Source organism: Corvus moneduloides, chromosome 9 (assembly GCF_009650955.1).
Source record: "Corvus moneduloides isolate bCorMon1 chromosome 9, bCorMon1.pri, whole genome shotgun sequence".
Lineage (NCBI taxonomy): Eukaryota > Metazoa > Chordata > Aves > Passeriformes > Corvidae > Corvus > Corvus moneduloides.
In genome coordinates this window covers 31,088,576-31,103,276 of record NC_045484.1, presented here as the reverse complement: position 1 = coordinate 31,103,276, position 14,701 = coordinate 31,088,576, and the positions used below count along the sequence as shown (strand labels likewise).

At 44.7% G+C, this 14,701-nt stretch overlaps 1 protein-coding gene across 7 annotated transcripts in view; it reads right to left on the bottom strand.

Moving 5' to 3' along the window:
• LEPR (leptin receptor) overlaps positions 1 to 12,224 on the bottom strand; it is a 29,455-nt gene extending 17,231 nt beyond the window's left edge. For 4 of the 7 annotated variants that reach the window (XR_004241852.1, XR_004241851.1, XM_032118387.1 and 1 more), the window contains exons 1-5: positions 12,057 to 12,223; positions 8,543 to 8,601; positions 6,095 to 6,388; positions 5,055 to 5,172; positions 483 to 688 (exon numbers count right to left, since the gene is read on the bottom strand). Coding sequence is in view for 5 of the 7 variants with exons in the window: in XM_032118387.1 (XP_031974278.1) it covers positions 483 to 688; positions 5,055 to 5,172; positions 6,095 to 6,388; positions 8,543 to 8,601; positions 12,057 to 12,121 (742 nt within the window). In the remaining 2 variants the exon portion in view is untranslated. Of the gene's footprint in view, positions 1 to 482; positions 689 to 5,054; positions 5,173 to 6,094; positions 6,389 to 8,542; positions 8,602 to 8,691; positions 8,822 to 8,874; positions 9,985 to 12,056 lie in introns of those variants that run through there. The other 3 variants (XM_032118392.1, XM_032118388.1, XM_032118389.1) reach the window with 3 other exon arrangements.
• Between the last annotated feature and the right edge of the window lie 2,477 nt (positions 12,225 to 14,701).

Here is a 14,701-nt window from a genome sequence, read left to right as displayed (position 1 = left end):
CTCCCACCTTTATGAAATCTGCCCAAATCTGCAATAACTGGGCATGTTGGATAGCAACACATATCAAATTCATCATGTCAGGAGAGTTTGAGCTTGATCAAACACAGAGGAATATTTCCCAGCTTGGAAAACGCTGGGGTTGCATGGGTGAGGAAGAAAACATCAGGATCAGAGAGCTGCTCGGGAAAATGGGTGGGAGCATTTGCTAAGCAGCTTTTGGAACAGCTTTTTAAATTTAAGTCCTCAGCAACATGGCCAGAAAAGCTCCACCACTGGCCCAGTCCTGGGCACAGAGAGCTCCTGATTAGAATGGAAAAAACTACAACTAACCAATTTATTGCCTGCCTGGGCCCTGCTCAGTGTGGTTTGCACTGGAGCCCAGACAGGGATTAGGGAGCTTTTCCTGTCCTGTCTGTGCCCCCTTTCCCAGCAGAGCCGTGCTGCTGCTGTTTTCCATGGACACGGGGTTAAAGGCTGCTTACCTATGTCCGTGGGCTGCAGCGACATCGGAGGGGACCCCAGGGCTGTGCCACCAGCCACCATCTCCAGCCACAGGAGGTAGGTGTGGTTGAGGCTCGGGGAGGCCACCGGGCACTCACAGGTGTCCTGCTCCCTGCAGTCACACCGAGCCACCCTCACTGTCCCCTGCAGAGAGCTCGTGGATGCAGCTCCCTGGGACAGCTCTGATCTGCAGGGGGACAAAGCAAACCAGGGAACAAAACAATGAAATCTTTTCTTCTCTATCTCAATAGGCTTGTCCATCTGGATATGGTTTATTGATCAGAAAATAAAATCAATTAAGGTAAAAAAGTAGTAATTGTAACCTATTGCTTTAACTTTGCTGCTTCTCCCTTTTTAAATGGTTTCCAAGTAATGAACACAATTCCCTTAAAGTAGTCCCAGATCTTTTCTAGGCACACAATGTTGTTTTACCTTCCCATGGCAGCTCCCTGCCATCCCAAAAGAGATGAATTTCTACTTCCCATTCCTGAGGCACTGAAATAATATCAAAACAATTTAATGTTCCTTCCAGCTCCTGCTACAGTTAATCTTTACAGGGAATATTATAATCATGGAATGGGTTGGGATGGGAGGGACCTTAAATCTCATCTCACCCCAATCCCGTGCCAGGGACAAGGACACCTTCCACTATCCCAGGCTGCTCCAAGCTCCATCCTTGGGCACTGCCAGGGATCCAGGGGCAGCCACAGCTTCTCTGGGCACCCTGTGCCAGGATCTCCCCCCTCTCATAGGGAACAATTCCTTCTCAATCTCCCATCTAAATCTTTGGAACCAGCAGTTCCCAAAGGATTCTTCATTGCCACCTCTACTCTTCAGGCTCTTCCAGAGATCCACACTGATGGAGTTCTGCAGGTATCCAGTGACAAAGGCCTCCCTAAGGCTGGGAATTCAATAGTGCAAATAATTTGTGGCCAAATTTCTCACAGCAGCAAAGCCAAGACAAATCCTGACAGTTCAATCACCTCGGATTCTTTCCTGCTTTTGACTTTTTCATCCTCACCCAAAAAAAAAAGCTCCTGTTTTGAATTGTTCTGAAGTGATTTTGGAGTTATTTCTGTCCAGTAAGGGTTTTGTTTTACTAATTCAGAGAAAGAAATGGAAATTCATAGAATCAGAGCCTTTTTCTGGTTCATTTTTCAAACGGTTTTATAGCTGGCATGACTTACTGGAACCCTCGGATTCAGGGAGGGCAAAGATCTCTGCACTGGAGGAGAGGGAAGGACAAGATTTGGTGCTTTATTTTTTGGGTTTAGTCCATTTGTTATCTGGTCCATTTATCTGAGTGCAGAGCACAGAGAACTGGGCATGATTCACCAATCCCATTTCCATATCCTGCCCTACTTAGAGAGGAAAAGGTCAAAAACTGAGGATTTATGGAGGATGGGAAGAGCTCATGCAAAGCACAGGCTGGGACTGCAGGGAAACCACTCCTGGATCATCCCAGCACCACTCCCCTCATCCCTCACTGAGCTTTGTGCATCCACCTTGGGGTTGGGATACCCTGAGGCTGGAAAATCATGGAATTTCAGCAGCACTGCCCTCCCAGCCCTGTGCTCTGCAGGAACAACCCCAAGCAGGTCCGTTTCAGGGTATGGTTTACGTTCATTAATGCTCCAGACAGTCAATCCTGACATTCCTAAAATAATTCTCTCCAGGACTCCCAGACTTTGGGACACAGGAATTATGCTGATGGTATCTGGCAGACACAGAGCTTTTCAGTTACTTGGAATCATTTTGTTTTTCTACATGTGGCTCCACTGGTTTTTCCTGAATTTCCTTTCAAAGACTTCGCAGAATTTTCTTTGAAGCTTCCCTGCCTTCTCCTGTTGCTCACAAGATTTTATTGGTCTCCAAAAGCCACAATCAGTCCATAAAACATGTATTTTTTCTTCAAACCATGTCTTTGATCTGATCTAACTGGAAAGTGGTTACCACCACCCCAGCCCCTCATCATTCCTAATATTTCAATTTTTAACCATCAAAATGAGATTGTCTGCACCAAAAAAAACCAGTGTAAAGGGAGAAAAGTGCTAAAGAGCTCCTCTTCTGACTTATTAGCCCTCACAAGCTGAGGAGGTCAGTGGCTCCTCCACTCCAAACCCTGTCACAGAGAGTTCTTTTAGCCAACACCTTGGAAAACCTCGGAGAAAAAAACATTTAGGAAGTCCTAAATGTTTTATATTTATATTCAACCCTCTTCAGAAGGTGATGCTTCTCCTGCTAATTGCATCTGTGGCCCCATGGTGAACTTGGAGACTTTCAAATAGATGCTGCAAAATGTCCTGACTGGATTTCAATCCTGTTCTTGCAATTGAAAAGAAAAAGTAAAACTTATTTTAGGAAGAATTACATGAATTTCTACGCTTGCTCTCATTTCAGGGAAGGTCCATCCCAAGCAGGTGGTTCTGAAATAGGGTCACCATTGGAACCCTGCTGTCATTATTCCTGTCATTATTCCTTTTCAAGCACTGCCTTTATTAGGAATGGATGGAGCAAAGCTGTCTCGGGGTTCCAGGACTTTCCATAAACATTTTCCAGTGTTTTTGATAGATGGTAGCTCCAGAAAAATACTCATTTGAAGAAGCTGCCCCATTAAACTGCAGCAGATCTGAGGGCTGCTGAGCTCATAAATCTCTAATGAAAGGTTGGTTTTCTCTGGCTGAAGAGGCTCGATGTACAGCTGATGCACTTGAGGCAAATTGCATGATTTTTCCTTAAAAAACACGGAAATTTAGTCCCAGAACTGAAGGAGAGCCTCACAGGTACTTCAAGTAAGTCAAAATACGAGTGCAGCCTCATGAGCTCAAAGGGCAAATGATAACCAGTGCTCAAACTTAAACTGGGAGCACTCCCCAAGGTTCCAGCTCCTGGAATTAACCATGGGCTTTAGAGCATTCCTGGAATCACACAGCTGGGAAGATCTTTGGTAGACAATTAACCCAACTTGCCAAACGAAGCTTTGGAATAACCTTTTCTCCCCCAAAGCCCCATCATCTCCCTTACTTAAGGCTCTCACACAGCCCTGCCATGGGCAGAACAAAACATTCCCATCCCTGATACCATTTCCAAGCAGGAAAACTGTGGATGTGGTAAATCAGAAGTTACTTCTCTAATGCTGAAAAAAACAAAAGCTGTGAGAGACCCAAGGTTTTGTGTTGTAGGTTCCTCTGGATCATTATTTTTGTGCATTGCCCTGTATGTGAGAATCCTGGCTGGATCTCCAGACTCCCAGGGAGAAACACATGCCAGGAATGCATATTTTTAAAACTGGGAATGTTTTCAAGGTATTTTGGCTCGGGAATAAAATGTTAAGGTATCAGAGAGCCAACAGGGAAAGCTGTCACCTTCCCAAAGTCTGAAATGCTTGTGCCTGCTCTTCCCTCAGAACACAGGGACCCTAAAAGGAAAATAGCAATGTGGGATCTGGGGAGGGAAATGAGTGCTCCAAGGTTTTGCTTTGTTTCTCATCTTTGCAGCAAAGAGGAATCAAACAGAGACTCTGGTGAGTCCATAGGGCCTGCTCTCCTAAATTGCATGGCACTTACTGAATTCCCTTCCTAACACAAAGAACCTCTTCATCCCAGCTGGGGCTCCAATCTGCTGGCATCCCAGAAAACATTCAATATAGAGATTACTGCACTGGGACCACTGGCAAAGCTTTTCCTATTGCAACTGAGCCTGGATGGAGCAGAGCAAAGCCAGAGCTGCTTCCCCCACAAACACCCATGGAATGGTATTTTGGGAATCAAAGTCATGAGGAACACTGGAAATGGGAACCCACTTCACCAAAATAGGATTAAAATATTATGTCAGCTAAACAAGCATATTTATTCCTGGATAATACACTTGGTTTCTACCCTGACTACAGGGATGATTTGTGCCAAATGGTATCTGGCTGGTTAGGAAGTCCTTCCCTATAAATTCAGCTAATTCAACTATTTCGGCTTCTCCTGTTTGCCAAGGAAATGAAGTCTTATACCAACCCTTCAAATCTATCAAAAAATCAGAAATCAATTCAGAAAGAAACAGAGTGGCTTCATGCAATCAAACAGATCTTTTGATAAGCAATGTACACAAGACCTGCCCACCCCACAGCCAGGATGATTCCATCTCTCAGCATTCCAGGGAATATTCACCACAGTGACAATGAGATGAGAGCAGCATTTGCCATTGGATTACGCTGAAGTACCACACTTACTTCAAGAGAGACAATATTATGGTCAAAAGCAAATAAAAAGCAGACCCAAGACTTTAAAATTAGGAAATTCTAACAACAAAGATACTTTAAGAAGTCAATGCTGATTTCATGAAAACATTTTAAGAAACATGGGAAGGGCAGAGAAGGGGGACTCTCCATTCCAACCTTTTTCATTCAAAGATACACAAACTTTCCATATGGTCCAGGATTACTTTTAGACAGGACAAAGTAAAATCTGCGAAGCTAAAGCTCCCACCGTGCTGGAAGCTGAAATGCTGCTGCTTTAGAAAATGCTTTCAGATTTCCAGGCAAATTTAACAGAGCCTGTACTTACTCAGAGTATAGAAGATTAACCTTCAGGTCATCTCTCAGGTCCAGCTTCAAAAGCTGCAGGTTACAAACTAACAGGTCCAGCTTGCCTCTAATCCTACATTCCACGTTCCAGCTCCAATCTGGGCAAAAGAAAGGGATTACACATTTCTGAGCTGTATTAAAACAAAATAAAACAACAGGATAGAACTCACTCACAAAGAGAGGACAAGGAACAGATATTGATGAAGGTGAGGCTGCAGCACAAATGGGAAAATATTTATGAATAATCCGAGTTGGGCACCTTAAACACTTCCACGGCTTGCAATCCATGTGGTCCTGCACTGTCGTGATTAAAGAAGGAATATTTTTAACCTGGATTTAGGGACAAGGCTGCAGGGTGAAGAAAAATGAAGCTGATGGTGGTCGTTGTGTCCTGGGAAGTGGCACAGCCTCAGTGTGGCTGTACTGGGGATGTGTGAAATGAAATTCTATCTACTGAGGTCAATGAGACTCCTGGCAGCAGGATGCCAGCTCCGTGTTCCTCAGACAGGAGGAGGGAAAAAACCTCGGGAAAAAAGATCCTAATCCATGTACAGATATTTACTGCATATTTATTATTTAAAGCACCATAATTCATGTAGAAATGATGCCATTTGCTCTCCATCTCCCCTGCCTTCTGATGGAGTTTAAAGCCCATATCCACCAAAAATATTTAAAATATTCCTCACAGTGTCTAAACTCCTTTGAAGATCTGGGTTTATGTCCTCTTATGCAGTGCTCTATATTTTAATTACAATTCCCCTGGAAAGACAGCCAACTTTTTCTTCCCCTTTTGAAACTCTGCTGTACAATTCCCTCCATCTTCCACTACATTCTGAGGAAGGATTTTACCACGCTGAGGAAGGATTTTACCACGCTGAGGAAGGATTTTACCACGCTGCATTGCCTGCCTGAGATAGAAGTGAATCCCCATTAATCCAACCCACCCCTCTCCTCCCAAACAACAAAAAAACCTAAATATTTTAAGAATTAACTTCTTGTGCCCTTGAGTGCTAAACCCACCTATTTGCTGAGGAGCAGAGATATTTATTTCTGAAGGAATAAACTTCCTTGCCTGCATGCTTGCTCTGTACAAAGAACAGCCAATGTTGCTGGCACTCCAAAGGCAACAGAGAAAACTTTCTTCATTCATTAAAGACTTGGTTTTGGGTGTTCCAAGTTCTCTCCTCAGACCAGACCAGCTCCCAGCTGAGAAAGGGCTCAGAAAGGTCTCATTCAGCAGCACACAGGGCAGTGTGAAGTTCCTGGGAGGAACTGGATGGACCATGCAATGGGCAGCTGCCATCTGAAGGAAGTCTGCAAATATAAAGGGAAAAGCATTGGAAATGAAAGTTCATATAATTAAACAGCACAAAGGGAGTGGCTGATGTCATAGAGAAATGCATTCATCAGGTAAAAATCAGGTGGTTTCCATGGGTTGTTCCCTGAGGTAAAGACAAAATTAATAAAAACATCCCCTCTAGGTAAAGACAAAATTACTAAAAACATCCCCTCTGACTGGTGTCACAGGTGACAGATTCCAGCCTTTTACCCCAACCTCACTGCACCCAAACTTTTGTTTTCTCAATTTCTTGAAATAGGTCAAGGCCAAAATTGTAGGTGAAGCATCTCTTTGGCAGAAATTGCCTTTTATTAACCAAAAATCCTGAACTGAGGGGAATCCTAAACTGGGTATGAGCCTCATCTTCCCATGCAGTGCTGGAACAGATTCCCTCCAGCTCTTTTAAAACAGCTCCATTTCAATAAAAAAAATAATCCTGTTTTAAATATAAAACACAGTCCCCACTGTAACTCTTAAATAAAAAAGGACAATATCACTGTGGGTGCAACTGCACAGCCCCAGGGCATTATCTGGGAAATGAGAGGCAGGAAAATGATCATTTTTCCCATCAGACTTGGATCCTTCCAAATAAAACCACTCTGAGCACATTTGTTGATAAGTCATAGCTTGACCTGTGCTCGCAATGGCTCAGAGAAGGATGAGCAGGAAACAACTTCCTGTAAAACACTCTGTGAATTCAAAGATTAAAGCTCTACTTGCAGCAAGGCACGGGGCCATTTGTGCACTTTGCATTCAGCTCTTTGCTCAGGAAGGGCAGAAATTTTAAGCAGTTCATTAAATAGAAATTAACTGATGCTCTATGCCTTGCAATAGCCAAAATAAGATACACCAGAATATTTCTAGCACTGTTTGATTAATAGCACAGAGCATGAGCTAAATAATACCCAAATATGCACGGAGAGCTTTTAAAAAGCTGTTAAAAACAGGAGATGCAGTGTGTTATTCTGCAGAGCGTTCTGCTCTCTCTCCACACGGATTTCGTGCTGCCAGACTCCTGCGGGGCTCTGCTCTTCCCTCCCCTCCCACGGAACAGAGTTTGTGCCTCTGTGAATCCCGGCTTCATTAGGCCTCCTGCAGGAGGCAGTGGAGCAAACAGACTCTCAGGCCATAATCCACGATTAAAAAAGGGACAAACAAGTGCCATGGAGCAGGACAGAGAAGCAACACTGTCCCCAGCTCCTCTCTTTTTCTCAGGAACTTCCCCCTCATGTATCACAGATCATCTCCAGGGATTAATTAAATCTTATAAAGTCAAAAATGTGCTCAGCTCCCTTCTTCAGAAATGGACAAAATAAAGTTAAAATGACCCAGAGGAAGCCATGACTTGTAGTTCTGTCCCCAGAGCAGCAGTGTGGCTGGGCTAACAGGGCCATCAGATGGTGACAAACTGCTCTGAATCCCAGGAAACCTCCCTGGAGCATCCAGGTTTTCCAATTAAAGCTACTCAATCTGTTTAGATCACAAAGGGTATTTAAAAGAATGTCAACGATGCAATATTTGATACTGAGTGGATAAAAGAGTACAGATAGCAAGATAAAAAGGTGTGTATGTATATAAAAAGGTGCCTAAATCTAATGATTTCTTCATCTTTTTCATTTATATTTTGTAAAGATGACACAAATTTTCAAAATAACTTCACTGGATTACAGGGTCTGCTTTCTCCCTACGCATCATCATCAGAAGTATTTAAATAGTTCTTATTAGAATAAAAAAAAAAAGGAAAAAGAAAGGCAAATACCAGCTGTCCCTGCACAGCAGATGCCAATATTGTCCGAGGCATTTCCCAATCAGGAAAGCAGTTTATTAATCCAGCATTTGGAGTGAGCTGAGCACCCTTTGGCAGCCCTGTGCCCATGGAAGCAGGAATGGCAGCACCCCCCAGGAGCAGAGCTCAAACCTGGCTGCACTCAGCTAAAAAACTGCACTTCTGGTGGAAATAGTGTTTTTCCTTACAATTTAGGGCAACAAAACAAATTCCCCACAAATTTCTAGTTCTGTCTAGGGCATTTGTTTGGATGTGCCTGGACTCACCACATACTTTTTACTGATGTTTCCTGATCTGAAAAGTTATCCCAAACTGGTTTCTGGGATATTTTTTAGTGACTTACCCATCAACACAAACATGGTTGGGATGATTTGCCCACACATCTTGTTTTGTAGAGCTGACCTGAAAAACAAGTAGAAAATTAATGGAAAGCTTGTAATTATCAGTCTCTTATTTCATTTCAGTGCACTTCAGTTCATTTGAGGCTCACACCTTTGTAAGCAGAATCATGGAATCCCAGAATGGTTTGGGATGGAAGGGAACTTAAAGATCATCTAATTCCAACACCCTGGGACGGGGAGAGACACTTCTCTCTAGAGCAGGAAAGGAAGAACAGGCCGGAAAGGAAGAAAAAAATCAGAATTTTCCAAGTGCAACACACTCAAAATCACTCACCCATTTCAACAGTGAAGACTCCACTAAACTTCACAGCAACATTTCATTATTACTCTTTCATTTCAGTTACATTTTTTTCTTTCGTTTATTTTCATCCAATAGTTACATAAATTCTGTTAAAATCTAAATATATTTTTATACTTAAAGCTCCATAGAGGAGAGTTTGGCTGCTGTTGTAGTCAAGCAGAACTGAGTGCTGAGTAAAATCCACAGCTCAAGTCAGACAGCAAATGCCAGGGCAAGAAATTCGAGTTAGGGAACCCCTCCAAAGTGTTCCATTCCTTAAATACTTCTGAGGACAGTTTCCTTGAGAACATCCATGGAGCCAAAAGAGGCAGTGCCAAGGTTATGTAATGCACTGGCCTTGCACTTTGGGGCTGCATGTCCTGTAAAATAAATATACTTATATATTCAATATCTACCTGAAGCAGCAGCCAGCTGCCCAGTGAAGTTACAATTTCCAGATCCTTGTCTCCCCCTGCTCTCCCACAAATTCAGCTGGAGCAGAATTTCTCCAGCACTGTGCTCTGCAGGATGAATCAGTCCCATCCACTTTTCTCCCCATCCACCAGGTGCTTTTTAAGCTCCATTTTCAGCAATTGAAGAGGGAATCTCAGCTTCTCCCAGCCCCTATTTCAGAGGACAATTTGGCTCTCAGCACAGCTGGTAGGTGGCCCACCTTACCTGCTCCTCTTCCATTAGTTTATTCCTACCATGAGGGCCAGAGGAATTATGGAGCTATCAGGTCTGTCATTTCCCAAAGATACAGGCAGGAATTATTTCCAAGAGCCTATATTTGAAGTTACTTAGATTTTCCCTGATTTCTGACTGAAGTAAAAGAAAAAACCTTTTAAAAGGGTTTATTTGACATAAATGTATATTATTCACACTATAAGGGGTTTAATGACAAACAGCCCATATTCCTCTTTTACAGGTGCAACAAAAATTCCCTGTTCATACTTCAATCACTTCTCAGCAGGAAACTGGCAGAGATCACTTCCAAGAAAACTGGACACCCATTTCCAAAACGTCTAAAGTTAGCCATAGGTCCTGGGTGTTAGAGTTTCTCCCATGAAATACCCATTTACACCAACAAGAAAACAACCAGAGAGCCCCAGAACCCCATACAGAAGGAAAATTATAATGATACGCAGTTTAGTGAAGAAAAAGGCTTTTTAATTTCCTGATGGAAGTGAAAAAAATTAAGGGAGAATTTCTGCATGGAAAGGGTGCTCAGGCCTTGGCAGGGGCTGCCCAGGGAGGTTTGGAGTGCCCATCCCTGGGGGTGTCCAAGGAAGGGCTGGAGGTGGCACTCAGGGCTCTGGGCTGGGGACAAGGTTGGACTCGATGGTCTTGGAGGGCTTTTCCAACCTTAATGATTCTGGGATTTTCCTATAAAAAATGACCATAAAGAGCAATCAGATGTTCTGATGTCAGCCCTAATTTAACAATATTTGGAGCAGAAGGCAGAACCACATTTCAGCCCAGCTTGGAATCTCCCCTGTCACATCAACCTAGGCTGGTTTTTATAGAGGTGTTTTTCCAATCCAGGCTCCAACAACATTCCTGAACAACACCAGTGCTGTACATGACCAAAAAGCCCTGTAAGCTGCATGATCCCAGAATTAGCCCCTTTTCTGTTCAAAGCTCAGCCTTCCTTGTGTAAACTTTACAGGAGAATTGGGTAAAAAAGAGATATGTACAGATAAATCCCAGGGCAGGATAAATGCACTACTGGAGCAGACAGGATTCCCCAAAATCTTTTCCAGTGAGAACAGTGAACTTGCCAGAATTCCTTACTCCAGTGTAAGAAAGAAAGAATACAAGTTTTACAAGAACATTTACAGAGAATGGGGAGTTCAATAAAGAGAATTATTAAAACTTGTAAGCTCTGTCCTGGAGAGAATAAATTAACACAGCCAGGACAAATTGGTTTATTTGTGGCTGGGGAAGTGTCCATACACAAGGAAGGAATTGAGGTCCTTTTTAACAAATATACCTTGAATTTTTCTGGAACCACTGATTTTTGCTACTGCTGTGTACAAGAAATTTTCTGATTTCTTATGTAAATACTATATTCTGCTCCATACCAACAGAATCACAGAATAGCTCAGCAAGTAGAGTTGGGATTAAAAGCAAAACACAGCAGATATGACAGGCAAGGAGGAGAGCAACAAAATAAAATCATTTTTATTTACAGGTCAGGTGAGAAATCATAAAATCCCCTGGTTTATCAGCATGGAAAACGTGTTCAGCACAACCTGAAATGAGCAGGGCCCACAAACACCTGCACTGGGCATGGAAAACCAGAGAAACCATCCCTGACTCTTGCAAGCACTGCACTACAGCTGGTTTTAAATATTAAAAATCTCTAGAAAGCATAAAAATATTTTAGTAATAATGTCTATGCACAGCATCTTCTGACCTGTTCTTTAGGGGCTTTCCAGTCCTGTGGGTTTGGCCAAGACCTTCCCGAGTATGGAATTTCATTGCATATGTTTGCCATTGAGTATATCAGCAATCATTCTTAATAAAGAGTTCTGAGTAAGTGGTATGCACAAAACAGAAACGAGTATGACCCACACTGAATAATTTTGCGTGCTAATATTAAAGCTTTTATAAAAGCAACCCAAGTTAGGCAGAAGCACAGCTACAAATCCAGCTCTAAAGCTGCTGGTGGAGCCTCTTCCCCAAGACTCGACAGCAAAACGTCTCAAACTCTTCAGAGTTTCTCCAGATCGTGGAATTTCTCTTGTTTGTAGTGAAACCACTCCTCGTTCACGCTGTGGATCTGTCTTTCCTTACGTGCAGAGCTCCTGGGATTCCTTGGCACTTAAAGGTTATATCCACGTTACAGGCACACTTAGAAGTTAAGGGCTCTCAGCGTGTTCATTATAAACTCTATTTATAAGTGCTGTACCACTCACTAACTTTCCAAAGTGCTCTTCTATCACAGCTCCCGCAGCATCAGGGACTCACAGCCAACATCCGCTGAGATTTATTTTCCTTTTCCTTCTGACACTGAATCTCAGGGAATGTAAGGAGGGAAAGGGCTGATTCGGGTACACTAAAATCGCCTGGATCTGCGAGGGGATGTGGAGCCGGCTGCGGGCTGTGCTTAGGGGGGACGTTTCAGGAAATGAGAGGGGAAAAAAGCAGGGAAAAAAAGTAAATTCACCGACCTGCTTCTCTTTGCTCTCGGGGTCCCGACTTGAAGTGACGGCGGCTTGAAGTGACGCTGCCACATGTTGCTCCGATGGCGAGCCCCGGACGGGAGCCTTCCTCAGCCCGGCTCCCCTCTGCTGCCCCGCTTCCCTTCAGCCCCGATCCCTCCGTCCCCAGCCTGACTCCCCTCTGCTGCCCCGCTTCCCTTCAGCCCCGATCCCTCCGTCCCCAGCCTGACTCCCCTCAGCTTCCCCGGTTCCCCTCAGCCCCGACCCTTCCGCCGCCCCGCCCCGGCCGTGCGCCCCGCCCGCCCCGGCCCCTCACACGGGATAGCGGGGAAGGAGCTGGGAAGGGGCTGGAGCACCGGGACCCTCACGCGGGATAGCGGGGAAGGAGCTGGGAAGGGGCTGGAGCACCGGGACCCTCACGCGGGATAGCGGGGAAGGAGCTGGGAAGGGGCTGGAGCACCGGGACCCTCACGCGGGATAGCGGGGAAGGAGCTGGGAAGGGGCTGGAGCCCCAGGAGAATTCCTGAGGGAGCTGGGAAGGGGCTGGAGCGCCAGGAGAATTCCTGAGGGAGCTGGGAAGGGGCTGGAGCCCCAGGAGAGGCTGAGGGAGCTGGGAAGGGGCTGGAGCCCCGGGAGAATTCCTGAGGGAGCTGGGAAGGGGCTGGAGCCCCAGGAGAGGCTGAGGGAGCTGGGAAGGGGCTGGAGCCCCGGGAGAATTCCTGAGGGAGCTGGGAAGGGGCTGGAGCCCCAGGAGAGGCTGAGGGAGCTGGGAAGGGGCTGGAGCCCCAGGAGAATTCCTGAGGGAGCTGGGAAGGGGCTCACCCTGGAGCAAAGGAGGCTCAGGGGGGACCTTGTGGCTCTGCACAAGTCCCTGACAGGAGGGGGCAGCCGGGGGCTCGGGCTCTGCTCCCCACGTTAGATCAGAATGTCCTCGCTTTGTCATAAAGACACCAGTGTTGACCAGGAGCAGGACGGATAACAAGGGAGCAGGAAACTAAAATTCCTACAGACACAGTAGGAGAACATTGGAAGAGTTAAATCACATCTCATTCCACCCTTGCTGCTTTCCACTAGACCAGGTTGTCCAAGGCTCATCCAACCTGGCCTGGCACCTCTTACTGAGGTTAATTCATTCAAATATCTCAAGACCTGATTGTGCTATAATGCACATATCCATTATCTGCTGGCTCTAATTTAAGAGCAGTTGATACAAATCACCTTTTACTTCACAAGTAATGGACTAAATCACATTTTTGACCCTTTTGCACTTCAGTGTTTGAGGAGCTGACAGATGAAAAGCAATACCACGTATTTAACAGGAACTTGCAATTAAAAAACAACACCCAAAAATTATTTCAAGGAATTTCAAGCAAGGACTGAGCCCTGCTAGAAAAGATGCACATTTAATCTCACTTGCACTGATCCTTCTGTAAAAGGCAGCAAAATTTAGAACAGTAAACCAGAGTCTGGAAAGTCCCAGCCAGGCCCAACTGAGGGCTTTATACAGTGTTTTTTCTTTTTAGCAATATTATTTCAAAAGAAATGCAAACCCGCTTTCTCTGCTTCATGAGGTATGAAGACAAATATTTTTGTTTCCCTACTGCAAGCTCTTCTCACGTAACCAGACTGGAACTATCTTTTGAGTGGTGTAAACACTTCTCCCATGAGCAAACCCACTGATTTGCTTTAATTTATTTATTGACTTTCTGTAATTCACGATCCATTTCCTCAAAGCAGCATCAGCCAATTTCACTCCTTATTAAAATAACCATCTCTTAATTGATAAATTCTATTTTTAAAATATTTCCTGATTCTAATATGGCAGTTTGGGAAATCTGACTAAATACAACTCATGTCTGAGGTTAGGAAGCCACTGAAGCTTTTGTATCCCAGACTTTCACAGCATAAGCAAAAGCTGTCAAAAGCTGCAACTAGAAAATCCTGTTATTTAGAATATCTTGAGTCAAACATTTGACAGAGTTTTCTTTCACTTCCCCATGTGCCAATGCTGTTCAGCAAACCAGGAAAAAAAAATCCCCTCCAAAGCTGCCACTAGTGCATATTTATTTATTTTTGAAGGGTTTTTTTCCCCTGTCATAACACCTAAACTAAATCTTCCTTGAGTTTAATCCTCTTACCTTTTCACAGACTTGAGGAAGACAGAAGACAGGCAATTCCTCCTTTCAGAGTTCTTTGACGTGTGCTACGTCATCGTTTCATACTGATTACCCTTTGTGTAAACATAAATTCCAGTTCTTCCTGTCTCTCTTCATAGATCAGCTTTCCTGGAGACCTCCTAAGGCTGATCTGGCTCTGCACAACTCCCTGACAGGAGGGGGGAACCAGGTGGGAGTCAGGGAACAGGGACAGGAGGAGAGGGAACGGCCTCAGGCTGGGCCAGGGCAGGCTCAGGGTGGACAGCAGCAGGAATTTCCCCATGGAAAGGGTGCTCAGGCCTTGGCAGGGGCTGCCCAGGGAGGTCTGGAGTGCCCATCCCTGGAGGTGTCCAAGGAATTCCTGGCCATGGCACTCGGTGCTCTGGGCTGGGAACAAGGTGGGCATCAGGCACAGGCTGGGCTCAATCCTGAAGGGTTTTTCCAACCTCAGTGATTCCATGATTCTATTACTTTAGCTGGGTTTATTGACATCTTCTT